The 27,382-nt window shown below is 50.6% G+C and overlaps 1 protein-coding gene across 1 annotated transcript in view; it reads right to left on the reverse strand.

The window, feature by feature from the left end:
* Positions 1 to 2,012: 2,012 nt before the first annotated feature.
* Positions 2,013 to 27,382, reverse strand: part of cyfip2 (cytoplasmic FMR1 interacting protein 2) — a 133,504-nt gene continuing 108,134 nt past the window's right edge. The window contains 10 exon segments of the mRNA XM_038793554.1: positions 2,013 to 2,463; positions 4,557 to 4,704; positions 7,750 to 7,988; positions 9,751 to 9,789; positions 11,924 to 12,018; positions 15,031 to 15,103; positions 15,732 to 15,862; positions 19,255 to 19,345; positions 19,805 to 19,948; positions 23,317 to 23,404. Coding sequence (XP_038649482.1) covers positions 2,296 to 2,463; positions 4,557 to 4,704; positions 7,750 to 7,988; positions 9,751 to 9,789; positions 11,924 to 12,018; positions 15,031 to 15,103; positions 15,732 to 15,862; positions 19,255 to 19,345; positions 19,805 to 19,948; positions 23,317 to 23,404 — 1,216 coding nt within the window. The 3' untranslated portion in view covers positions 2,013 to 2,295.

The raw sequence follows: 27,382 nt of genomic DNA on the forward strand, positions 1-27,382 counted from the left end.
GATGAGCTAACGTTTCGAGTCCGATGACCCTTTGTCAAAGTCATCGGACTCGAAACGTTAGCTCTTTTCTCTCCCTACAGATGCTGCCAGACCTGCTGAGATTTTCCAGCATTTTCCCTTTGGTTTCAGATTCCAGCATCCGCAGTAATTTGCTTTTATTAAAGGATGACAGGTTTCTTTCCCGGGTGAACCAATACTTTGCTTTAAAACAAAACATTCTCTGACTGACTAGTCTGCACCACTGTATCTGACGGTCTGGCAGACACAGGAAAATCTCCCCTTTCTTTTTGAACTTGAATTTAATTTATTTATTAACTATTACTTTATTGTAAGATTAAGCCCCCTTGAGATGAATAGCTGTGAAGTGTGAATGAATCGTGGAATTGCAAGCTGACGTGTGGTGAATTTAGACAGGAAGTGGTAAAGCCTTTAACCATGGGCGGTATTCTACCCCCCCCCCCCCCCCCCACGCCGGGGGGGAGAATCGCCAGGGCGCCACGCCACCCCGACCCCTGCACACGATTCTCCCACCCCCCCCAAAACCAGCGGCATGCAAATCGCGGGGGGCTGCTCGGAGAATCGCCGCAAACGGCGAGCGGCGATTCTCCGGCCCGGATGGGCCAAGTGGCTGCTCCGACACGACAGGTTCCCGCTGGCGCCGTCCACCCCTGGTCGCACCCAGCGGGAACTGTGCGGGAACGTTGGGGGGGGGGCAGCCTGTGAGGGGGGAGGGGGGCTCCTTCACCGGAAGGGGGGGGGGGGGCTCCGATGGGGCCCACCAATCGGCGGGCCGGACTCTACCCCCCCACCCCGGGCCTACCTCCTTCCGCGGCCAGCACCAGAACACCGGCGCCATGTTGGTGAGGGGCCGGCACGCGTGCATGTGCAGGATGGCGCAGCCCAACTGTGCATGGGACGCTGGTGTGCCGTGAACCACTCCAAGCGCCGTGCTGGCCTAAATAGGTCGTGCCCGGGACCTGTTCGCGCCGTCGTGAAACGAGACGGCATACACGATGGCGCGGGCACTTCGTCCCGGGAGCGGAGAATACCGCCCCGTTCGTCCACACGTTGTTTGTAGCTGCAATTTCTGAACCTGAGTCAGGGTGTCATGGTTTCAAATCCCATTTCAGAGACTCAGAATCCAGATCGACATTCCTAGTGTAGTAACTGAGAGTACTGCTCCGTCAGTGGTCCCTCTATTCAGGAGAAATGTTAAATCAAGCCCCATCTGCCCTCTCAGGTAAACGATCCAATGTCAGGTTTCAAAGAGCAGGGGAGTTCTCATCCTGCCCATCATTGATTCCAAAACCAGGACCACAAAACAAAGGATCTCATCAATAATTCCATTGCTGACTGTGGGAGTCTGCTGCACAAGTTTCCTACTTAATAACAGTAGCTATACTTCAAGAAGTACTTGGCTGTTATTTTATATTAATTACATTTAATTATATGAAGGTGGTGGGTATTACCTAGACATTGACTTGAGCCCTTGTAAATTGACACAGACTGAAATGATAGGATGTGTACGCCTGTAATTTGCAACGCCGTAAATAAATATTAAAATGGGTAATGATTGGTTCCAGTTGTATCATTCACCAGCTGACTTCCTGGACTAGAACATTGGCTGTGAATCACTTTGCAATATCCGGAGCATCTGAAAGATGCCACAGGAATGTAAGTTCAGACTCCAGAACGCTTTTCTCCAAGTGCCCAAATCATAGAAGCCTTTTAAGGGGATGGTTTGTGGAGTGACAGGCTGGATGACCTGAAAATTCCATCGGGATTTTCCAACATGTTCATGATTTCTGACAACACTTGTGAAGCCCTCGGGGATTCCCCATCGCACTGTTAACCAGAGCTCAAGTGTTTAGATATGGCAGGTGGCAAGGTCTGGTGCCCAGGGAGCGCCAGGTGACAACAACACGGCATGAACCGCCCGAGGGCACGTTGGGTGGGCAGGACAGAACATGTAGGAGAAATGACCAATAAAAACACCGTCAGCTCAGTTGTTCTCATCTGAATCAGTCAACTTAATTTCACCTCCAAGAAAAAAAAAGCAGCTCAACTTTGCAATTGGCTGGGAAGAGGCTACATGGATATGTTGTTTTTGTCTCCAAATGGCTCAGCTGAAATGAAATGGCGAGGAGAGGCTGGGAGTGACCTCGTTCAGGATCACCAGGGAACGTAGATATGACTGAAACCAAAACCAGAATTTGCTCCACAACAACTTTGAACTCAGTTCCACTTTTGCAACTCTGGCTGATCCGGGGTGTTTAACCGGGGCCGGTGTTACTCCTAGCAGGTGGTGGCCAAGGACTGGTGGATTGGCGGCTGAAAGCAGCGCACGTGCTCTACTGTCGAGCTGTCATTCTCCACCGACTTGAGGTACTTGTTCAACATGGCGAAAACCTCGTTATTCAAGATCTGGTACTTTCTGATCCTGTCCGCCATCTTCTTCAGGGGCTGTAGGAACGCAGAATAAACAAGACTCAGACACAAGAACACGCTGACACAGGAAAAGCAGTGGGCCATTCAGCCCCTCAAGTCCGCTCTGCTATTCGACTGGTTCACAGCTGATCCCCACCTACCTCGCCTTGGTTATGTCACTTTTAATACACTTATCGAAGAACAAATCTACAAACCTCAGTTTTGAAAGTTCCAGTTGACCCCCCCCCCAATCCTTGACATTTGTTTTCCAAGAGGAAACGGTTTGAGATTTCCAAGGTCCTCTGTGTGAAGAAACGCTTCCTGACATCATTGAATGGCCTGCCTCTCATTTTCAGATTATACCTCGGGCAGCACGGTGGCGCAGTGGTTAGCACTGCTGCTTACGGCGCTGAGGACCCGGGTTCGATCCCGGCTCTGGATCACTGTCCGTGTGGAGTTTGCACGTTCTCCCAGTGTCTGCGTGGGTTTCGCCCCCACAACCCAAAAATGTGCAGAGTAGGTGGATTGGCCACGCTAAATTGCCCCTTAATTGGAATAAATAATTGGGTAATCTAAGCACTGTGGCCTCATGGCGCTGAGGTCCCAGGTTCGATTCCAGCTCTGGGTCACTGTCCGTGTGGAATTTGCATATTCTCCCCGTGTTTGCGTGGGTTTCGCCCCCACCACCCAAAGATATGCAGGCTAGGTGGATTGGCCACGCTAAATTGCCACTTAATTGGAAAAAATGAATTGGATACTCTTAAAAAGAAAATATTATACCCCCTTGTTCTGGGCTCTGACACCAACTATCTTTCCTATCAAATTCTTTAATCATCTTAAACACCTCAATTAGATCACTCCTTAATCATACATAAGGTCAAAGGTAAAGGTCGCCTCATAACCCCAATAGCGGATTTGAGGGAAGCCTCTTCACACAGCGGATGGTGGGAATGTGGAACTCACCAACACAAAGAGCAGCTGAGGGGAAACTATAAATGCATTGAAGGAGATAAGTGTATGAAGGAGAAAGGACCAGAGGGCGATGCATTAGATGAAGTAGGGTAAAAGCTGGTGGGGGCACTTAAAAACTGGTTGGTGTTATTTGGAATGAATGGCCTCTGGCTGTCTGGCAAATTCTATGTAAATTATCTGCTATGTATCTATAGGATTAGGCGATTGAGTTGGATGATCAGCCATGATTGTGATGAATGGTGGAGCAGGCTTGAAGGGCCAAAAGGCCTCCTCCTGCTCCTTTCTGCTATGTATCTATGTAAATGAGCTGGATATAGATCATTCTACAGTAAATGTAGAATTTACTGTAAACCATTAGCTGGTTTAGCACAGTTGGGCTAAACAGCTGGCTTGTGATGCAGAACAATGCCAGCAGCACGGGTTCAATTCCCGTACCGGCCTCCTCGAACAGGTGCCAGAATGTGGCGACTAGGGGCTTGTCACAGTAACTTCATTGAAGCCTACTTGTGACAATAAGCGATTATTATTAAAACCCGATTGGCTCCATTCTTGTATTAGCCTTTGGCCGGAATTCTCTGCTCATCGCGATTCACTATTCCTGCCGGCCGGCTCCCCGGAGATGTGGGGTGGTTTCAACAGGAAATCCCATCGACAATCAGCGGAAAGACAGAATCCTGCCGCCAGTGAGCGGCGCGCGGCCGAGAAATAGGGGACTGGTGAGCCGGAGAATCCTGCCCTTTGTCTGGAATGCTGATCACAGATTCTGCGTGGCCACGGGTTCTGGGATTCTCCCGTTGCCGGTGGAAGAAGACCTGTCCCTAGGGACTGAAAGGAAACCCAAACTGACTCTGGGCACGGAGAAGGATCACTGAGATCAAGGAAACATGGATGGAACATCTGGAGCATCCCAAGCCTTTGTCCAGCTGTTCCCGCTTGCGCAAAGGTGGGGCAAGAGGGGGGCGGGGGGCGTAGTTTAATGGTCGATATCCTGCTTCTACGGCCAGATACCAAGCCATAAATTAATCATGGTGGGAACCCAAGTTCTGACTCTCTTCCCACTTTCCCCTCCCTTTCCTCCCGCAGACAAATGACCACCGCCTCAGCCCCTGCTGGATTCCGAGGCCTGAACTGATGCTGCTTAGGGGTCAGATACTTACCACGTTCTTAATAATCTCATCCTTTCCATCCTGCCTCTGAACCTTCAGCAGGTGGTAACAGAAGTCAAACAAGTCAAAGCGTCGCTGTTGTCCCAGAAGGACGATGATGGAACATCCAGCCCAGTTCAAACCATCCCCGAAACACTGCCTGAGGGAGGAACCAGAGACAGTAAATCAGACATTCCTGCATTACGCTGCTGCCCCAATTAACCTACATTCCAACAGTGACTGCACACCAAAACTATTTTGTTGTCTGTGAAGTGACTTGGGCATTTCTGAGGTGGTGAATGATGCTAATGGAAGTGCATGATTTTTTTTTATTTGAATTGGGAAGTTTGTTCGATCTTATCCATGATTCATGATTAAATGGTTCACTGCTGTCTGTGGAAGCGTTATGTTTGAGAATTGACTGTCATGCTTCACTAAACTGCACCAGTGACCCTGCCAAGAGAATTTCACTGGCCGAGTTAGTGCCAGGCGCTATAGAAAGGTAGGCTTTTAGTACACGAGGACAGGAAGGCTGTTGTACCTTTAGTCCACCAATCCCGAGGAGGAAGGGAATTCTGAGCGGGTGGGGGGGGGGGGGGGGGGGGATCCCAGGAATCAGACGGTTGATGTGAGGATGAATTCGAGGGCTGTGGTGATTGGATGGGGTTACTCAGCGGAATTTTATAATAATTGTGTAAAGACAAAACAAACACTAAAGTCGCGAGTTCAAATTCCACTGTGGTTAGTTTTGAGAATTTGAATTTGGTTTCAAAAACCGGAAATTAAAAATTTGGCGCCAGTGAAAATTACTTGTTCGCTGATCAGGGGCGGCAGGGTGGCACAGTGGTTAGCACTGCTGCCTCACGGTGCTGAGGACCCGGGTTCAATCCCGGCCCCGGGTCATTGTCTGTGTGAAGTTTGCACATTCTCCCCGTGTCTGCATGGGTTTCACCCCCAAAACCCAAAGATGTGCACCCAAAAAGCACCCATCACTTCTCAGGGCAACCAGGGTTTGGTACTAAATTCTCGCTTTGCCACCAAATGCCATGGTAATAAATGCTGACCCTACCACTAAATCCTCTGGGTAATAAATGCTGACCCTATGAAATGAAAATCGCTTATTGTCACGAGTAGGCTTCAATGAAGTTACTGTGAAAAGCCCCTAGTCGCCACATTCTGGCGCCTGTCCGGGGAGGCTGGTACGGGAATCAAAGCGTGCTACTGGCCTGCTTGGTAAGCCAGCGATTTAGCCTGGTGAGCTAAACCACCAAATCCTCTGGGTAATAAATGCTGACCCTACCACCAAATCCTCTGGGTAATAAATGATGAAATGAAAATCGCTTATTGTCACGAGTAAGCTTCAATGAAGTTACTGTGAAAAGCCCCTAGTCGCCACATTCCGGCACCTGTTCGGTGAGGCTGGTACGGGAATTGAACCGTGCTGCTGGCCTGCCTTGGTCTGCTTTAAACGCCAGCAATTTAGCCCAGTGTGCTAAACCAGCCCCAGTAAATGCTGACCCTACCACCAGATCCTCTGGGAAATAAATGCTGACCCTGCCACCAAATCCTCTGGGTAATAAATGCTGACCCTGCCACCAAATCCTCTGGGTAATAAATGCTGACCCTGCCACCAAATCCTGTGGGTAATAAATGCTGACCCTGCCACCAAACCCTGTGGGTAATAAATGCTGACCTGACTGGAAATTGCAGGAATCAGGCCTAGCGGCCAAAGTGTCCTTGCGTCCAGCTCCTGATTGTGGTTTGGCAACACCACGCGGGTGAATGTGTATGGCGGCGGGTCAGTGTGCACAGGCCAGGCGCCAGTGTGTGATCGCACAGCTGCAGCACGCAAACAAGAAGGCACATTGCGCACCTGGCCCCGGGTCACTGTCCGTGTGGAGTTTGGGTCTCCCGGTGTCTGTGTGGGTTTCACCCCCACAACCCAAAGAGCAGGGTAGGTGGATTGGCCACGCTAAATTGCCCCTTAATTGGAAAAAAATAATAATTGGGTACTCTTAAATTTATTTTTAAAAATATTTTTTAAAAAACAGGAAGGCAAATTGCATGTTGGCCTTTATTGCAAAGGAATTGAAACAGAGCAATAAAGAAGTTTTGCTGCAGTTGTACAGGGTTTCGGCTGGGCTACATGTGGAGTACTGTGTGATTTTATTTTATTCATTCTTGGGATTTAGGTGTTGTTGACTAGGCCATAATTTATTGAGAAGATGGCGATCTTCCAGAATGGCTGCAGTACATGTGGTCTCCACATTTAAGGAAGGACATACCTGCCTTGGAGACAGTGCAGAGAAGGTTCACGAGGGTGGCACGGCGGTACAGTGGTTAGCACTGCTGCCTCACAGAGGCAGGGGCCCGGGTTTAATTCCGATCCCTGGTTACTGCCTGTGTGGAATTTGCACGTTCTCCCTGAGTCTGTGTGGGTTTTCTACAGGTGCTCCGGTCTCCTCACACATATCTACAGGTTAGGTGGATTAACCACGATAAATTGCCCTTGAGTGTCCAACGGTGTTTTAGGGTTACGGGGCTGGGGTGGAGGAGTAGGGTGCTCTTTCAGAGGGTTGGTGCAGACTTGATGGGCCGAATGGCACTGTCAGGATTCCATGTTTCCAGACGGGTCACGGCAATGAGGGGATTGTCTCTACGACGAGAGGGTAAAGTGGGTTTCTATTCTCTGGTGTTTCGGAGAATGGGAGACGACCTCACTGAAAGGTGGAGGATTCTGAAGGGGTTTGGTAGGGTGGACGCTGAGAGATCGTTCCCACTGGTCGGGGAATCTCAAACACGGGGCCACAGTCTCAGGGTAAGGAGCCGATCATTTGGGACTCAGATGAGGAGAAATTATTTCACTCAACGAGTTGTGAATCTTTGGAATTCTCCACCCCAGAGGGTAGTGATGCTCCATCGCTGAACCGACTGGGGTGGACGGATTTGTGGTGTCCTGGGAATTAATGGATATGGGGAGCGGGAAGGAAAATGGAGTCCAGGTTCAGCCATGATGATATTGAATGGCGGAGCAGGCTCGATCTTTTACTCCTGCTTCAATTTGTATTCTTACATGTCCATTTGTGCCAGTGTGCATCACAAGTACACAGGTGCCAGTGCATCACGTGGACCCGGTTGCTCTATTGCGCTCTGGGTCGTGCCTCCCTCCCTCCTGCCAGTTCATGCTTGACGACCCGACACTTACTCCGCCGTGAACTCATTCGTCCCAACGGGGATGCAGTAAACGAACTGCATCGCGCTCCACAGCCGATGGAACTCCACGCACTCGTCTACATGCATGACACCATTGGTCGCGGGTGGCCCCTTCCACACCGGGTCCTGCAGGTAGTTCCGAATGCGGGTCAGGATCACCTCAAACATGGACAGCCCGCAGCACAGGCGCTCCTTGGTGAGAAGGTCCCCTTCACGGGCAATCGCTATTTGCTGCAGACACGGACACACAACATGAACACAGGTAACACGGCTAGAAACTAGCTCCAGCCATCAAGCTGCAAAATATTCTAAACCAGCACCACACATCGGCCCGATTACTTCTACACAACGCAGTTAAACAAATACCTTCCTCGTTTAGATCAACTTCTTTAGCTCATCTGCTGAGTGCAGCTGGGAACAGCAGCATTTCCCACTCGCCCCTAGTCTCTGTATCAGTCCAAAGGGTGCTCGGACACCCATACTATACACCTCACTCACAACTTTAAAAAATTGTTACCCCTTCAGTACAGTTGGCACACAAGCCCAATGTAAGGCAGTAGATTCCCTCCATGTCAACTTTCCCAAGGTCCTGTCTTCCTCACCCCACCCCCTTCCGTCCTTCATTTTCTCTACCGATCTCACTGGGGTACGGTTTCCACACACACTCTCACTGGGGTGTGGGTCCCACACACACTGACTCTCACTGGGGTGTGGGTCCCACACACACTGACTCTCACTGGGGTGTGGGTCCCACACACACTGACTGTCACTGGGGTGTGGGTCCCACACACACTGACTCTCACTGGGATATGGGTTCCACACACACTGACTCTCACTGGGGTACAGGTTCCACACACACTGACTCTCACTGGGGTGTGGGTCCCACATACACTGACTCTCACTGGGGTATGGGTCCCACACACACTGACTCTCACTGGGGTGTGGGTCCCACACACACTGACTCTCACTGGGGTGTGGGTCCCACACACACAGACTCTCACTGGGGAACAGGTTCCACACACACTGACTCTCACTGGGGTACGGGTCCCACACACACTGACTCTCACTGGGGTCCCACACACACTGACTCTCACTGGGGTACGGGTCCCACACACACTGACTCTCACTGGGGTATGGGTTCCACACACACTGACTCTCACTGGGGTACAGACCCACACACACTGACTCTCACTGGGGTACGGGTCCCACACACACTGACTCTCACTGGGGTACGGGACCCACACACACTGACTCTCACTGGGGTACAGGTTCAACACACACTGACTCTCACTGGGGTACGGGTTCCACACACACTGACTCTCACTGGGGTACGGGTCCCACACACACTGACTCTCACTGGGGTACGGGTTCCACACACACTGACTCTCACTGGGGTACAGGTTCCACAGACACTGACTCTCACTGGGGTACGGGTCCCACACACACTGACTCTCACTGGGGTACGGGTTCCACACACACTGACTCTCACTGGGGTACAGGTTCCACAGACACTGACTCTCACTGGGGTACAGGTCCCACACACACTGACTCTCACTGGGATACGGGTCCCACACACACTGACTCTCACTGGGGTCCCACACACACTGACTCTCACTGGGGTCCCACACACACTGACTCTCACTGGGGTACGGGTCCCACACACACTGACTCTCACTGGGGTACGGGTTCCACACACACTGACTCTCACTGGGGTACAGGTTCCACAGACACTGACTCTCACTGGGGTACAGGTCCCACACACACTGACTCTCACTGGGGTCCCACACACACTGACTCTCACTGGGGTCCCACACACACTGACTCTCACTGGGGTCCCACACACACTGACTCTCACTGGGGTCCCACTCACCCTGACTCTGGTTGGGGTATATTGCCCAAATTCCCGCCCTCTCCCACCCCGAAGACTGATGCTGCCCCAGCCCCGGGGCTACCTCGGCTGAGATGAGCTAAAGGTTTTATGGAGTTTACTTACACTGACCGGTAGATTGTCTTTCCATCGCTGCGAAAAGTTCTGGGGGGGTAAAACAATTTTTATTTAGGAACGAAACTCGTCAGAGGCCGACACTGTCGGCTGGTCACGTTGCTTTGGCTGCTGGAGATCCCAAGGCCGCGGCTCCGGCAAGGGGCTCACAGGGCAAAGGTCAAGCCGCGTCCTCAAGCATCAAATCTTATGGAAAGGGGGGAGATTGCCAGGAAAATTCTAGATAATGTGGGCCTGCAGGTTGTCGCTCCACAGGGCAAACAGCGAGTAGTCTGCCGATATTCAAGGGTCTTTGCGGAAACTAACCCCCGCCACCACGTCCCATCTGTTACGTTACCTTATGTTCTGGCGACAAGAACAACAATTTGCAATTACACAATGTCTTTAGCATAGTCAAATGTCCCAGCATGCTTCACAGGAGTGTAAATCAAGGCATACTTTCACACAAAGTCACTTGAAGGAGGCAGCAGGCATAGTCGCTGAAAACCTGGTCAAACAGGTTGGTTTCAAGGAGCAGCTTTTCAGAAACAGAATCATTGCAGATGACACTTTTATCTGATTAGCTAGCTGGGAACGGACTCAGATGAGGCCGATCACATCCGGCTGGATAATGTTGGGAGTGGAGCTGGAGGAGGAAGACCTGATAAACCATGTTGAAGGATGCAGATGGTTGGTAACAAATGGAATGATTACCTTTGTCACAGTCAGGGAGGATGCCATTTGCCGCTTTGTTACAGGAGGCAGGAGCTGAAATCTGATTGGAACGATTGAAACGCGGAGCCACAGGAAAGACAGGTATGGATTTGGGAGGGAATAACACTTCCATAGAACATAGAACATAGAACAGTACAGCACAGAACAGGCCCTTCGGCCCTCGATGTTGTGCCGAGCCATGATCACCCTACTCAAACCCACATATCAACCCTATACCTGTAACCCAACAACCCCCCCCCCTTAACCTTACTTTTTAGGACACTACGGGCAATTTAGCATGGCCAATCCACCTAACCCGCACATCTTTGGACTGTGGGAGGAAACCGGAGCACCCGGAGGAAACCCACGCACACACAGGGAGGACGTGCAGACTCCGCACAGACAGTGACCCAGCCGGGAATCGAACCTGGGACCCTGGAGCTGTGAAGCATTTATGCTAACCACCATGCTACCGTGCTGCCCGGAATGGTCCATGGACTTTGGGGAGGAAAGGGAGGTTTGCAAGTCTGATGACATCAAAGGGTTTGAGGAGAGTGGTGACGATGGCAGATTTGAAGGAGTGAGGAATGGCACCCAAGCAGAGAGAACCCGGAACAATATCAGCTGGCGTGGGGGCCGGCTGGAAGAGTTGAGCGGTTAGCAGTTTAGTGGGAACAGAGCCGAGAGAGCAGGCGGTGTGTCTCACAGGCATGCGTTGCAAAAGTTGCTGTCAGTTTGTGGCAAAATCTGTTACGCTAGTGATTGACCAGGGCACGGTACTGAAGATTGCAGGAAATGTGTCATGACTGGTCATGGGCTGGGTTTCCATTGGGTTTATGTCCTATTCTGCAAGGTTCCTGCTGGGTGAGTGTCCCATTGGGTGAGGCTCCCACTGGCTGAGATTCCTATTGGGTGAAGGTCCCCTCTGGGTGAAGGTCCCCTCTGGGTAAAGGTCCCCTCTGGGTAAAGGTCCCCTCTGGGTGAAGGTCCCCTCTGGGTGAAGGTCCCCTCTGGGTAAAGGTCCCCTCTGGGTAAAGGTCCCCTCTGGGTGAAGGTCCCCTCTGGGTAAAGGTCCCCTCTGGGTAAAGGTCCCCTCTGGGTAAAGGTCCCCTCTGGGTAAAGGTCCCCTCTGGGTAAAGGTACCCTCTGGGTAAAGGTCCCCTCTGGGTGTGTCCTCCGCTGGGTAACTCGCCCACTGGGTGAAAGTCCTTTCTAGGTCACGTTTCCGCTGGGTGAAATTCCCGCTGGGAGAGTCTCCCGTTGGACAAGTCTCCCATTGGGCGAGTCACCCGTTCGTGAGTTGCCATTGGATGAGGTGCCCACCGTGTCCCCCGCTGGGTGAGGTTCCTACCGAGTGTATCTCCCGCTGGCTGAGTATCTTGAAGTCTCCCGCTGCGTATCGACTCAGGAAAATGATTGAGTGTAATGTGGGTTTAGGGAACACAATGCTATACGATCATCGCTCCCTTACCTGTGGTGTCCCCAGTCTTTCAATTAAAGGAACAAGATGGAGAGGAGCGTATTTTGCTTCCAAGCGTTTCATTCGGACTTCCAAACGTTCTCCCTCTGTTAAGAAAACACCAAATTACACCCAGTTTCACACCGCTTTTCCCCACGCCTTCTGCCACTCTTCCAGTTCAATCTTTCACCAGGATCTGTCCCGATCTCTCATTGGCTGCTTACCTATACAGATCCACATCATTTCTCCCCTGAACCACTGGCTGCATGAGAAATTCACTGACCCAATATCACTTTTCAAATTGTCCAAAGCGTGGAGACCATCCTATGACTCGTGTTATCTGTGATCACCAGCTCTTGCTAACCTCGTCACTTTCCCTCTCAGCATTCCTGGGATTGGCTATGATCAATGCACAGGGTTACAGGCTAGGGTGGGGGAGTGGGCTTGGGTAGAGTGTTCTTTCAGAGGGTCAGTGCACACACATTGGGCCGAATAACCTCTTTCGGCACTGCGGCCATTCTAACCAGATACAGACCAGATAACCTGGGAATTGGGACATAAGGAACGTCGAAAGAAGACTAAAGTTAAGAGAACAGAGACCAAGGTATTGTTCAGGAAAATTCACAGGGAGAAGTAAACAAAGTGTTCGGAATGAAAAAGAGAAGTCACCAACTTAAAGCAATTGCGAACAGTTTGTACAACAGTCAAAGCAAAGAAATCCTAAAGGGGAAGTGACAAAATCTGGATACTGGATTCATTGTGAAAAGTGGAGTGGATGCTTTTTAAAAAAAGAGTCTGTTGGAAAATCTTGGCCGGGTTTTGGAATGCAAACCGCTAATGGAAAATGGATTGTGAGATATTTTCAAGCGTATTTTTGGGAGTGGAGTTCGGAAACTCTCACGTGGTAATTCTGAGAAGAAATTCATAGACACTAACGTGGGTTCAAAGCGAGTGTGTATTTGACCACAGCCAATCTGTGTGCTGAAAGGTACTTGTGTTAATGATATCATTATTAGTTTAAAATGTACATTGCATAATTAATCATAAATTCTGTGTGTATTTGTTAATATGCGGAGGTTGGGGGGGAGATTGGGGTAAAGGAGTATTATATAATAATCTAATTTTGCCATGTTTAATAAATGTTTTTTAAATTAAAAAAAAATAAATTTAAAATGTCCAATTCCTTTTTTTCAATTAAGGAGCAATTTAGAATGGCCAATTCACCAACCTTAAACATCTTTGGGTTACGGGGGTGAGACCCACGCAGACATGGGGAGAAATAAAATTTTTTCTTGTTGTTAAAATTAATTACAGGTCCCTCCACACTGTAGCAAAAAATGTAAAATGTTGCGGTCAGCCGTCTCGGGGTTCCATTCTGGAATCTTCCGCCTAGTTATAACATCAACTCGGGTTTGTCAGGGCGTCAGGCTCTAACTGGAAACCGGCCTGTATCGTTCCAGCTGCACAGCCGAGTTTTCATTCCAGAATTTCAGCCACTCGGTGCACAGATAGTTAGGGGGCTTGGTTTATGCCGTCACTCCGGAGGAGGGGGGCCTGATAGAGTCAGCAAGGTTTACTGCACAGACATCGGGCCGCCATCTTGGAAAGACATCCCGATCAGCGCTAAAAATAAATCTCCCCAACCGACACGGAGGACCCCCCCCCACAAGCATTGGGGTGACCCTCGACCTTCCCCTCACCACAGAACTATTGGACAGAAGTATCGGGGGCTCTGGTCCCCTACACTCCCATCACACTAGTATCAGCGGCATTCCCCACCTACCCCCCCCCCCCCCCCCCCACCCACCCTCACAGGGATCAGATCCCCCCCAACACACATAACGGGAATGAACCCACTCCCTCCATAGGACTCTCCGGAGGACCCATCCCTGGCACTGCCAACCTGGCATTGCCCCAAACCTGTGCCCGGGGCCGTGTCAACCTGTGCCAGGGGCAGTGCCAGGGCACGTCTCTCTCCCCCGGGCGCTACACTTACTTTGGCGCCCCCGGCAGGTTCTCCTTGACAGATTGACATTTGTATATACCCCATTGTAAACCTCACACCGACGTGATTCAGTGAGGGGGAGGTGATCAGGTGGCTGGGAAGCTCTTTAATTAGATTTACATTTATTAAAATTTTTGGGAACGAGGTTCCCACCCAGTTACATGACCGGCGAGGACAGGAAGAATCGGAAAATTAGATCTCACCAGCGAGAATCTTGTTTCCTAACTCAAGGGGCATTTTGTGCCTGAGTCGCTGTTTACACTGACAGTGATCGGAGGCTCCAAACTGCCCAAATGGAGATACATACAAGCACACACACATGGAGGTACACATACATGCACACACACATGGAGGTACACATACAAGCACACACACACAGAGGTACACATACATGCACACACACATGGAGGTACACATACAAGTGCACACACACGGAGTTGCACATACATGCACACACACACAGGGAGGTACACATACATGCACACACACATGGGGGTACACATACATGCACACACATGGAGTTGCACATACATGCAGACACACATGGAGGTACACATGCATGCACACACATACATGGAGTTGCACATACATGCAGACACACACATGGAGGTACACATGCATGCAGATACACGGAGGTACACATACATGCACACACACATGGAGGTGCACATACATGCACACACACATGGAGGTGCACATACATGCAGACACACACATGGAGGTACACATACATGCACACACACACACAGAGTTGCACATACATGCACACACACATGGAGGTACACATTCATTAAAAAAAAAATTAGAGTACCCAATTCAGTTTTTCCAATTAAAGGCAATTTAGCATGGCCAATCCACCTACCCTGCACATCTTTGGGTTGTGGGGGTGAAACCCACGCAGACTCGGGGACAATGTGCAAACTCCTCACGGACAGTGATCAATGGCCAGGATTCGAACCTGGGACCTCGGCGCCACGATGCAGCAGTGCTAACCACTGCACCACCGTGCTGCCCGAGGTACACATACATGCACACGCACACACGCACACACACACACACACACAGTTACAGACACACAGTCATGGACACACAATGTTACTTTGAAACTGCTGACCTTTGATGTAGACTCTGGGTAGAATATTCTGGAAAGGTGCTGCGTGCAGCAAATCACAAACCTCTTCTTGAGACTGCAAAGTAAGAGAAAGTTGGGTCACGGAAATCAGGATTCACGTTCAATTTACAAAGCAGCAAAAACCCCACCAATACCAACATTGGTTCAATCCAGAATCATAATATTTGGAATTCACCAACCATTATCTACCAGCTTATTAGTGAAAACCCCCGTGGCTTCAGCCTCCGGCTTCTTCATGGGTTGGAGAATTAATAACACCCCAACAATCCTTTCAAAGCCCCACTCCTCCAGCCCTACAACCCTCCCGTCAAAACGCCTTCCTATAGTATCCTAACTCCCCATCCTGCCATTCCTCCTACATTCCCAACATTCCCATCCTTCCAATACCATTGAAGCCCACCTGTCTAATGCTAACTCGCTGTCTGAAGTTCCCTCGTTAGCTTCTCTAGCTCCAGGTCCATCTCAATGCTTCAAAGCAATCCGTAAAATCTCAAACGCCTCCGCTATATGTAATGTTTGCAATACTCTTGGTCTCCAGAACCAGGCGGGCGTTAAACATTGAACAGTAACAGATCCCTCCTCTGGATCATTTGTCCAGTCATGGAAGAATGGCGCTATCACGCTCATCCTGGGAATAGCGACACTGGGATTTTCCACCAATTGTGCCCTTTCTCAATGCTTACCAAGGCTTGCTCGATGAGCAAGCAGAAAAGGATTGCATTGCCGACCTCTCGGAGACTTTGGAACACGTCAGTCTTCAGTTCTGCATACTCAATTATGTCCTTGAGTTGGTGGTGGAAAAACTCCAGGATTCCTGGAACAGAAAAGGGCAGGTTACAATCGATAAGGTTTCACCATCATCTCATTACATCTCTGAACTCCATCATACTGATCAATAACACCCCACACCCTGACTCCTGACCCTATCAACACTGACCCAATCACACCGACCGCCAATCTGACACACCGACCCCTGACCCCGTCAACACTGACCCAATCACACCGACCGCCAATCTGACACACCGACCCCTGACCCCGTCAACACTGACCCAATCACACCGACCGCCAATCTGACACACCGACCCCTGACCCCGTCAACACTGACCCAATCACACCGACCCCTGATCTGTCACACTGACCCCTGACCCCATCAACACTGACCCAATCTCACTGACCACTGATCTGCTGCACTGACCCCATCAACATGGAGCCAATCAAACCGACCCCTGATCAGTCACGCTGACCCACCCGGACCCCCATCAACATGGATCCAATCACAACAACCCCTGATAAGACCTTAAGACATTGGATCAGAAATATGCCATTCGGTCCATCGAGTTTGTTCCACCATTTAATGAGAACATGGCTGATCTGATATGACAATCCTGAACTCCAGTTTTCTGCCTTCACCCCATAACCCTTGATTCCCTGACCAATTAAAAATCTGTCTATCTCAGCCTTGAATGTACTTAATGATCCAGCCTCTACGATTCTCTGCGGTAAAGAAGCCACAGATTCACGCCCCCCTGAGAAAATAAATTCCTCCTCATCTGTGTCTTAAATGGACGACCCCTTACTCGGAGATTATGTCCTCTGGTCCTAGACTCTCCCACAAGAGGACAAATCGTCTCAACATCTAACCTGTCAAACCCCCTGAGAATCCTATATGTCTTAATAAGGTCACCTTCTCAACTCCAATGAGTACAGGCCCAACCTACTCAACCTCTCATCATAATAAAATCCCTCCATATCCGGGATCAACCTTGCAAACCTTCTCTGGGCTGTCTGCAATGTCAGTACATCTTTCCTGAGGTATGGGAACCAGAACTGTTCACAGTATTCCAGGTGTGGTCTAACCAGTGCCTTGTATAATTTCAGCAAGACTCCCCTTTTTTATATTCCATTCCCTTTGAAAAAAAGGCCAATATTTAATTTGCCTTACCAATTACCTGCTCAACTTGCACTTTTTGTTACATATGGACAAGGACCCCCAGCTCCCTCTGCACTGCAGCTTTCTGCAGTCTTTCTCCATTTGATTACTATTCAGCTCCTTTATTCTACCTACCAAAGTGCATAACCTTGCATTTCCCATCTGCCAAGTTTTTACCCACTCACCTAAGCTGTTGACATCCCTCTGTAGACTCTTTGTGGCCACCGATTTTTGTGTCATCTACAAACTTGCCAATAGTGCATTAACTTTCCTCGTCCAAGTAATTAATATATATTGTAAACGATTGTGGCCCAGAACTGATCCCTGTGGCACACCTCTAGTTACAGGATGCCATACTGAAAATGCCCCTCTTATCCCAACTCTCTATCAGTTAGCCAATCCTCTATCCATGCTAATATATTACGCCAAAACCATGGGCTCATCTTATTCAGTAGCCTTTTGTACAGTACATTATCAAACACTTTCTATCACACTGACCCACCCTGACCCCCATCAACACTGACCCAATCACCCTGACCCGTGGCCTGTCAATACTGACCACATCACCCTTCCTCCAATCACACTGACCCTCGCAACACTGTCCCTCATCACTGGACACATCCTGGGCACCTCACGACACTTATCCTCCTGCAGCATATCCAGGATTGTGAGGATTCCTGCCAAGTTTAGCCCCACCCTGTGAGTAAGAGGTTTTGTAAGCAATAATCTTTGTTGCTCTGGTTGAATTGACTGTGCCCCTTACCCCTCCCCTACACGGCACCTTCAGTCACTCTGCCTGAAGAGTGTTCTCACTCATATTCCCCCATCCCTGTCATCAACTTCCTCAAACCTGCTGCCTCAAAGTACGACATTCACTTAATGTGAGGTGATATTTAGCACAGGGCTAAATCACTGGCTTTGAAAGCAGACCACGGCAGGCCAGCAGCACGGTTCAATTCCCGTACCAGCCCCACCGAACAGGCGCCGGAATGTGGCGACTAGGGGCTTTTCACAGTAACTTAATTTGAAGCCTACTTGTGACAATAAGCGATATTCATTTTTTCATATTTTATCATCAGCTTCCCTCCTCTATGTCCAATACCATCCTGACCCATGAGCCCTCTGCCTTTCTCTAACTCCCCACAATCTCTACTCTCCCCACTTCCCTCCTGTTGGTGAATAATAATAATCTTTATTGTCACAAGCAGGCTTACATTAACACTGCAATGAAGTTACTGTGAAAAGCCCCTCGTCGCCACATTCCGGCGCCTGTTTGGGTACACTAAGGGAGAATTCAGAATAATAATAATAATAATTGCTTATCGTCATAAGTAGGCTTCAGTGAAGTTACTGTGAAAAGCCCCTAGTCGCCACATTCCGACGCCTGTTCGGGGAGGCCGGTACGGGGATTGAACCCGCGCTGCTGGCATTGTTCTGCATTACAAACCCAGCTGTTTCGCCAACTGTGCTAAAGCAGCTCCTATAACAGCACGTCTTTCGGGACTTGTGGTAGGAAACCGAAGCCCACGCAGACACGGGGAGAACATGCAGACTCCGGACAGACAGTGACCCAAGCCGGGAAGCAAACGCTGTGAAGCAACAGTGCTAACCACCGTGCTACCTAACGTGCTGCCCACAAGCACCTTCGGGCAACTTCTTACATCAAAAGGTTCAAGACAAGAGGAAAACCACCCGGAGATTAGAAATGTCTCAATACAACAGTGCCCCACATGGGGGAATAATCTCCTCTGTGCACTGTAATCTAAACTGATACTTCACAAATGGATTTCAAATTCATTAGAAAGTGGTGCATAACCAAACGTGTATGAAGTAAAACAGAAAAGTAGTTTGCTTCTGTTCTGGAATTCACTGAAATGCTCACGGAAGCAGGTTGAAGAGTAATTGTCAAAGAGAATTGGATAAATACAGGCTTTGCAGAAATCTGCAGGCCTTTGGGGAAAGATGGGAGTGCGTGACTAAGCAGACAGCGCCAGAACAGACATACAGGGGAGAATGGCCTCCTTTTGTGCTACATTATTCTGTAATTTCATGATTTAGGACAGAGGCAGAAGAATCGTGGGTGGGATTCATTCCCAGGATGTGTGGGTGAGGCAGACACCGTGGTTGGAGGGGGGTGGGTGAAGTGAGCGACAACAGTCACACCCCGGCCACCCACTCAGCCCCACCTCACTGCACATCTCGGCCTGATTTGACTGGGGTTGGCTCAGAGTCACATGGGCCAATTGCCAGGTACCTCTCGCTTGCTGTCCACTGACCTGGGGATCCGTACTCGTGACGAGGTAGGCGACAGATCTTAGGCATCACCTCGATGAGGGTCTTCACGTACTGCAAGATGGTGCCCTGCAACTGTGACACAGAATCATACAGGAGGCATTAAACGCACATGTAGCCCTCTGGGATGCATCCCCTCCCTCCCGTGCCTCACCTAGGCCTCCCACTGAATCCACAAACCCGGCCCTCCCACTGCCCCCTTACGGTCCCCCCACCGGTGAATCTGCCACGAGGGGTTGGCTTTGGCGGGATCCTAATGTTAGCCAAGTTTGCAGAAGTTGCCCCTGTGCCTTCATCAATATTTATCCCTCCGTCAACATCTATAAAACATATCATCCCGTCATTATCATAGTCCTGTTTGTGAGAGTTTTGCAGTTTCTGAGCACAAATTGGCTGTCACATTTCCGACATTATAACAGTAATTACAGTTCAAAAGTACTTCATTGACTGTACAGCACTGGAGGGTCCTGTGTTCGATGCACAAGCAGGCTGACCCTTTCTTTAGACTTGCCCTTGTCGGAGACAATCATTTACCAGACTTTTGACAATTTTCAGTAGCTCCTCCATCACCACAGCGATACCCTGGTAACCCAGCAGGCGGCAGATGGTCTTGAAGTGAGGGGGACCCACAAAATTGCGGAAGACGCTGTAGATGTGCGTGAAGGCGATATTCAGGGGCTGAGAAGACAGAATTTAGAGGAAGCACAGACGGTTAGCAAGGACAGAGCTGGGCTTGTAACATTACCCGCGAACGTTCACCAGTCTGAAGCAATTCGCTGAATGTGACCCCCTTTGAGGAGTGTGGGGGTGGGAGCCCTTGTGTTATTACCTGAAGTGGAACGTATCCCACTGTCACATACAACAATATCGCGAACCCAGCAATCGCACAGTCCCATTGGGGCCACACGGGTTGGAGGGGGGTTGCATTGCAGCCATAGTTAGTGAAATTTGATTTCTCTGTTGAAAGCCGGGGAAATCGCTCATTTCACACTCAGCTCTCCTCCATTCCAGGTCCGTACAAGAGTGGATTGAAACGGCGGTGTGTCGTCGCTCAAATTCACCTCGAGGGTGCGAGAATGTGACATCTCCAACCACAAAGGACTGACCTTCAAGGGGAATCCAGTTGAGTATGTGAGTGCGAAAGGAATAGAAGGATGGATAAGGGTAATTCAACAAAAGGTGGCTCATGTGGAGCATAAACAACAGCACAGACCAGGTGACCAGACCCATTGCTGTAGTGTAGAGCCAAAGTAACTTTTACAAAAGAGAAAATGCTTGAAAATTGATGTTCCATCAATTGAACGTGAGGCGAGTTGCTGAACAAAAGTATGGCTTTAATCTACTAGATGTTAGCCCTGCGGTCGATTACAGTAGAAGGACGACCGCAGGGCGTACTGGGTATTTATATCCCGCCCTGGAGGCGGGGTTAACTCAGCCTCTCGACCAATCGGGGAGCCGTCACATGACTGGTCTCAACCAACCGGTCGAGAGGCACATGACCGACCAGGGCCAATGGTAAGCCGGTGTTCTGCATCAATGGCAGGCAGCTATGCTAGTCATACCACCACAAAAATCACATCAGGTCCGGCAGCATCTGTAGGGAGAGAAAAGAGCTAACGTTTCGAGTCTGATGACTCTTTGTCAACGATTCCAGCATCACACTGGACCATAACAAAGCTGTTGTGTGGAGGTCTGGGAACTGTCCGCGATGGGCTATTTGCTCCGCCAATCAGGGGAGGTAATTTTCTGATTCTGCACTGTTGCAGCGAGGGAGAATTGCTGCAATTCTCAAAGCAAAACGGTGGGGAGATTGCACAGGGCGTGGGCCGGGATTTCCGATCCACGTTCCCGAATACTGGAAAAGTGTCCCCAGTGTGCCGAGCAAAATAAATCATAGCGCAAGAAAAGCCATTTGCTCCATCAAGCCCACACGCTCCACCACATTTTGGGCGCTATATATGGGAAAGGTTTCTAAGTGTCATTTTGGGACGGTTTGGCTGGATTTTTCCCGTTGGCTTTGTCGGTGAGACCCACCCCGCTATTTAACCACACTGAGTCATTCTTTTGAGCCTTGGGGAGCTGAACCCGCCGGCCAGATCGGCTCCTCAGAGGTCGGGCCGCCATTTTGAAACGGTGCCCCAATCTCAAAGTGAGCTTGAGGGTCCGCCACACCCTTTACCCACAGGCAATGTCACCCCCCACACACATGGGCATTACCCCACACACAGGCAATGTCACCCCCCACACACATGGGCATTACCCCACCCACAGGCAATGTCACCCCCCACACACATGGGCATTACCCCACACACAGGCAATGTTACCCCCACACACATGGGCATTACCCCACACACAGGCAATGTTACCCCCACACACATGGGCATTACCCCACACACAGGCAATGTTACCCCCCACACACATGGGCATTACCCCACCCACAGGCAATGTCACCCCCCACACACATGGGCATTACCCCACCCACAGGCAATGTCACCCCCCACACACATGGGCATTACCCCACACACAGGCAATGTCACCCCCACACACATGGGCATTACCCCACACACAGGCAATGTCACCCCCACACACATGGGCATTACCCCACACACAGGCAATGTAACCCCCCACACACATGGGCATTACCCCACCCACAGGCAATGTCACCCCCCACACACATGGGCATTACCCCACACACAGGCAATGTCACCCCCCACACACATGGGCATTACCCCACCCACAGGCAATGTCACCCCCACACACATGGGCATTACCCCACACCCCCCAAGTGAGGATACCCCGCTATGGGGTTGCTGAGTGCCCCCCCTCCCCATTTCCAGGCCTCCCCACGCCCCATTTCAGGCCGCTGCTTCAGGACTCCAACTCTTCATCCCCTCCCCAACCTTTCGGAAGCTTTTTCATACTCGCCCCCCCCCCCCCCACACCCACCCCCGTGTCTTCTCCCCCCCCTCACCACCACCACCATTCATAACTCCCTCATCTCTCCGTTCATGGACATGGCCTCCCTCAATGCTTGGCCCTTGGTAGTGCCATCTTAGCACCTTGGAAGTGCCACCCTGACAGTGCCCCTGCCAGTGTCACCTGGGCACCTTGGCAGTGCCAGTATGGCAGCCGGGCAGTGCCAATGTGCCCAGGTGCCAGAAGGAGAGCCAGGGTGCCACCCTGCCATGTCCTTGACCCCCCCCCCCCAAGAGTCTCTAATGTCCTGGGAGACCCCCACCCCAAGATGCTGTTACGCCCGGTCCACAATTGTGAGGACCAGTAATAATCGGCACCCGTGTGACCTCTCACTGGGGTGCAGTTAGATCCCAAGAGGCTGTTAGACAGGGACGATAGATCTCGTTAATGAGATGGAGATGGTCCTTAATTGGTGATAATTGAAAATTCTAAAAATCAAATAGAAGTATTTTCAAAAAAGAAAAATTGGGGATAATTTGCGACTGACCCGCCCAGGCAGGATCTGGAACCCGCCAACAGAAGTGGGCCAGTTAGATCGCAAAGTGGCCAGCGCCCGGCACGGATCCCGGGTTCGGCCTCTCCTGCGACCTAACTGGCACGCACGTCCCGCGCGTCTGGCACAACACCGCCGTTAAATTGCACCCATAACCTCCTGTGATTCTCTTTCACCTGTTCCGTTCAGGTGGATGTTAAAGATTCCATGGCACGATTGGAAGTTCTGCCAGTATACCGGTCAACATTCCTCCCTCAACCAACACCACCAAGAAACAAACAGATTATGCAATCATCCATCTTGTGACTGCAACTGGGAGATTGCTGGCACAAAATGGCTGCCATACATTGACCTTCGCACAGCGACAGAACTTCAAAGGGTTAAGTTCCACATTGGGTCCAAGAATACACCCAAACATATTAGTTTAAAAAAAAGCATTAAAAAAACAACATTCAGTGAAGCATAAAATTTAAAACTGAAGAAATATTTCTCAGGTTTCTGGATTGAGAATCCAGTACATATTGAATTTATTCCAGCATCACATCATTAACCAGGTGGTCAGGCATCTCCCACTCACCTTTGACCCGTACAGGTAATATGGCTGGACACTGGCAGGTTTGTCCCTCTGTGGCTCATCTGTGAAGGGAATTGCAGTCCGAACAAACCTGGGTTTGCAAAGAAAAAAAGGTTGTTTCACCGAAAGAGAAATAAACTTGACTTTGTGAAGATTGTGTTCATTCAGGGTTAGGGCTATAAGTGGCAGGTAGGTCACAGTGAAGTTCACGGTCAGAATGTCAGGGTCAAACACTCCCAGGACAGGTACAGCACGGGGTTAGATACAGAGTAAAGCTCCCTCTACACTGTCCCCATCAAACACTCCCAGGACAGGTACAGCACAGGATTAGATACAGAGTAAAGCTCCCTCTACACTGTCCCCATCAAACACTGCCAGGACAGGTACAGCACGGGGTTAGATACAGAGTAAAGCTCCCTCTACACTGTCCCCGTCACACACTCCCAGGACAGGTACAGCACGGGGTTAGATACAGAGTAAAGCTCCCTCTACACTGTCCCCATCAAACACTCCCAGGACAGGTACAGCACAGGATTAGATACAGAGTAAAGCTCCCTCTACACTGTCCCCATCAAACACTCCCAGGACAGGTACAGCACGGGGTTAGATACAGAGTAAAGCTCCCTCTACACTGTCCCCGTCAAACACTCCCAGGATAGGTACAGCACGGGGTTAGATACAGAATAAAGCTCCCTCTACACTGTCCCCATCAAACACTCCCAGGACAGGTACAGCACGGGGTTAGATACAGAGTAAAGCCCGCTCTACATTCTCCCCATCAAACACTCGTAGGACAGGTACAGCACGGGGTTAGATACAGAGTAAAGCTCCCTCTACACTGTCCCCATCAAACACTCCCAGGACAGGTACAGCAAGGGGTTAGATACAGAGTAAAGCTCCCTCTACATTCTCCCCATCAAACACTCCCAGGACAGGTACAGCACGGGGTTAGATGCAGAGTAAAGCTTTCTATACACTGTCCCCATCAAACACTCCCAGGACAGGTACAGCACGGGGTTAGATGCAGAGTAAAGCTCCCTCTACATTCTCCCCATCAAACACTCCCAGGACAGGTACAGCACGGGGTTAGATACAGAGTAAAGCTCCCTCCTCACTGTCCCCTTAAAACACTCCCAGGACAGAGACAGCACGGGGTTAGATACAGAGTAAAGCTCCCTCTACACTGTCCCCATCAAACACTCCCAGGACAGGTACAGCATGGGGTTAGATACAGAGTAAAGCTCCCTCTACACTGTCCCCATCAAACAATCCCAGGACAGGTACAGCACGGGGTTAGATACAGAGTAAAACTCCCTCTACACTGTCCCCATCAAACACTCCCAGGACAGGTACAGCACGGGGTTAGATACAGAGTAAAGCTCCCTCTACATTCTCCCCATCAAACACTTCCAGGACAGGTACAGCACGGGGTTAGATACAGAGTAAAGCTCCCTCTACACTGTCCCCATCAAACACTCCCAGGACAGGTACTGCACGGAGTTGGATACAGAGTAAAGCTCCCTCTACACTGTCCCCACCAAACACTCCCAGGACAGGTACAGCACGGGGTTAGATACAGAGTAAAGCTCCCTCTACACTGTCCCCATCAAACACTCCCAGGACAGGTACAGCACGGGGTTAGATACAGAGTAAAGCTCCCTCTACATTCTCCCCATCAAACACTTCCAGGACAGGTACAGCACGGGGTTAGATACAGAGTAAAGCTCCCTCTATATTTAACAATGCATCTCAGTTCCAATTTTGTTGCAAACATAATTTATTTTACCAAATTTTTCCCAATTTCTGCAAAGTTGTCTGCCAGCTTAAAAAGCAAATTAGAACACAGCCAAACTGATCCTTCCGTCTCTCCAGCTGATCACCCTGGTCCGGGTATTCCCTGTTAGGGGGACAGTGCTGATCACCCTGGGCCGGGTATTCCCTGTTAGGGGCCCAGTGCTGATCACCCTGGGCCGGGTATTCCCTGTTAGGGGGACAGCGCTGATCACCCTGGTCCGGGTATTCCCTGTTAGGGGGACAGTGCTGATCACCCTGGTCCGGGTATTCCCTGTTAGGGGCCCAGTGCTGATCACCCTGGTCCGGGTATTCCCTGTTAGGGGCCCAGTGCTGATCACCCTGGGCCGGGTATTCCCTGTTAGGGGGACAGCGCTGATCACCCTGGTCCAGGTATTCCCTGTTAGGGTGACAGCGCTGATCACCCTGGTCCGGGTATTCCCTGTTAGGGGGACAGCGCTGATCACCCTGGTCCGGGTATTCCCTGTTAGGGGGACAGTGCTGATCACCCTGGTCCGGGTATTCCCTGTTAGGGGGACAGTGCTGATCACCCTGGTCCGGGTATTCCCTGTTAGGGGGACAGCGCTGATCACCCTAGTCCGGGTATTCCCTGTTAGGGGGACAGCGCTGATCACCCTGGTCCGGGTATTCCCTGTTAGGGGGACAGTGCTGATCACCCTGGTCCGGGTATTCCCTGTTAGGGGGACAGTGCTGATCACCCTGGTCCGGGTATTCCCTGTTAGGGGCCCAGTGCTGATCACCCTGGTCCGGGTATTCCCTGTTAGGGGGACAGTGCTGATCACCCTGGTCCGGGTATTCCCTGTTAGGGGGACAGCGCTGATCACCCTGGTCCGGGTATTCCCTGTTAGGGGCCCAGTGCTGATCACCCTGGTCCGGGTATTCCCTGTTAGGGGGACAGTGCTGATCACCCTGGTCCGGGTATTCCCTGTTAGGGGGACAGCGCTGATCACCCTGGTCCGGGTATTCCCTGTTAGGGGCCCAGTGCTGATCACCCTGGTCCGGGTATTCCCTGTTAGGGGGACAGTGCTGATCACCCTGGTCCGGGTATTCCCTGTTAGGGGGACAGTGCTGATCACCCTGGTCCGGGTATTCCCTGTTAGGGGGACAGCGCTGATCACCCTGGTCCGGGTATTCCCTGTTAGGGGGACAGTGCTGATCACCCTGGTCCGGGTATTCCCTGTTAGGGGGACAGCGCTGATCACCCTGGTCCAGGTATTCCCTGTTAGGGTGACGGTGCTGATCACCCTGGTCCGGGTATTCCCTGTCAGGTGTGATGTACCATCAATTGAACGCGATAAAGGGCAGCACGGTGGCCTAGTGGTTAGCACAACCGCCTCACGGCGCTGAGGTCCCAGGTTCGATCCCGGCTCTGGGTCACTGTCTGTGTGGAGTTTGCACATTCTCCCCGTGTCTGCGTGGGTTTCGCCCCCACAACCCAAAAATGTGCAGAGTAGGTGGATTGGCCACGCTAAATTGCCCCTTAATTGGAAAAAATAATTGGGTAATCTAAATTTAAAAAAAAAAAGAAAAAAAAATTGAACGCGATACGAGTTGCTGAACAAAAGTATGGCTTTAATCTACTAGATGTTAGCCCTGCGGTCGATTACAGTAGAAGGACGACCGCCGGGAGTACTGGGTATTTATACCCCGCCCTGGAGGCGGGGTTAACTCAGCCTCTCGACCAATCAGGGAGTCGTCACATGACTGGTCTCAACCAACCGGTCAAGAGGCACATGACCGACCAGGACCAATGGTAAGCCGGTGTTCTGCACCAATGGCAGGCAGCTATGCTAATCATACCACCACAAGGTGGACAGTGCTCGCTCAGGTATCTCACAGTGAGAAGAATTGTCCAAGTCTAAAGTGAGAAAACCGAGACATCAGGAAACTCAGGTTTTAGCTGGAGCCGTGGTAATAGAAGTGTTTCAAATTATGAAAAATGAGCTGGGGTAGATAGAAGCAAACGGTTTGCGTGGTTGAGGGGTTAAGAACGATATTTAAACGATTCAGCACAGATGGCAGGAGAAATCTCTTCACACAGAGAAATGTGCAGACATGAGATTCACCTCCTGAGTCGGTGGCGGCATCGTGGCACAGTGGTTAGCACTGCTGCCTCACAGCTCCAGGGTCCCAGGTTCGATTCCCGGCTGGGGTCACTGTCTGTGTGGAGTCTGCACGTTCTATCCGTGTCTGCGTGGGTTTCCTCCGGTTTCCTCCCACGGTCCAAAGGGGTGCAGTCTAGGTGGATTGGCCATGA

Source organism: Scyliorhinus canicula, chromosome 4 (genome assembly GCF_902713615.1).
Source record: "Scyliorhinus canicula chromosome 4, sScyCan1.1, whole genome shotgun sequence".
NCBI classification, from domain to species: domain Eukaryota; kingdom Metazoa; phylum Chordata; class Chondrichthyes; order Carcharhiniformes; family Scyliorhinidae; genus Scyliorhinus; species Scyliorhinus canicula.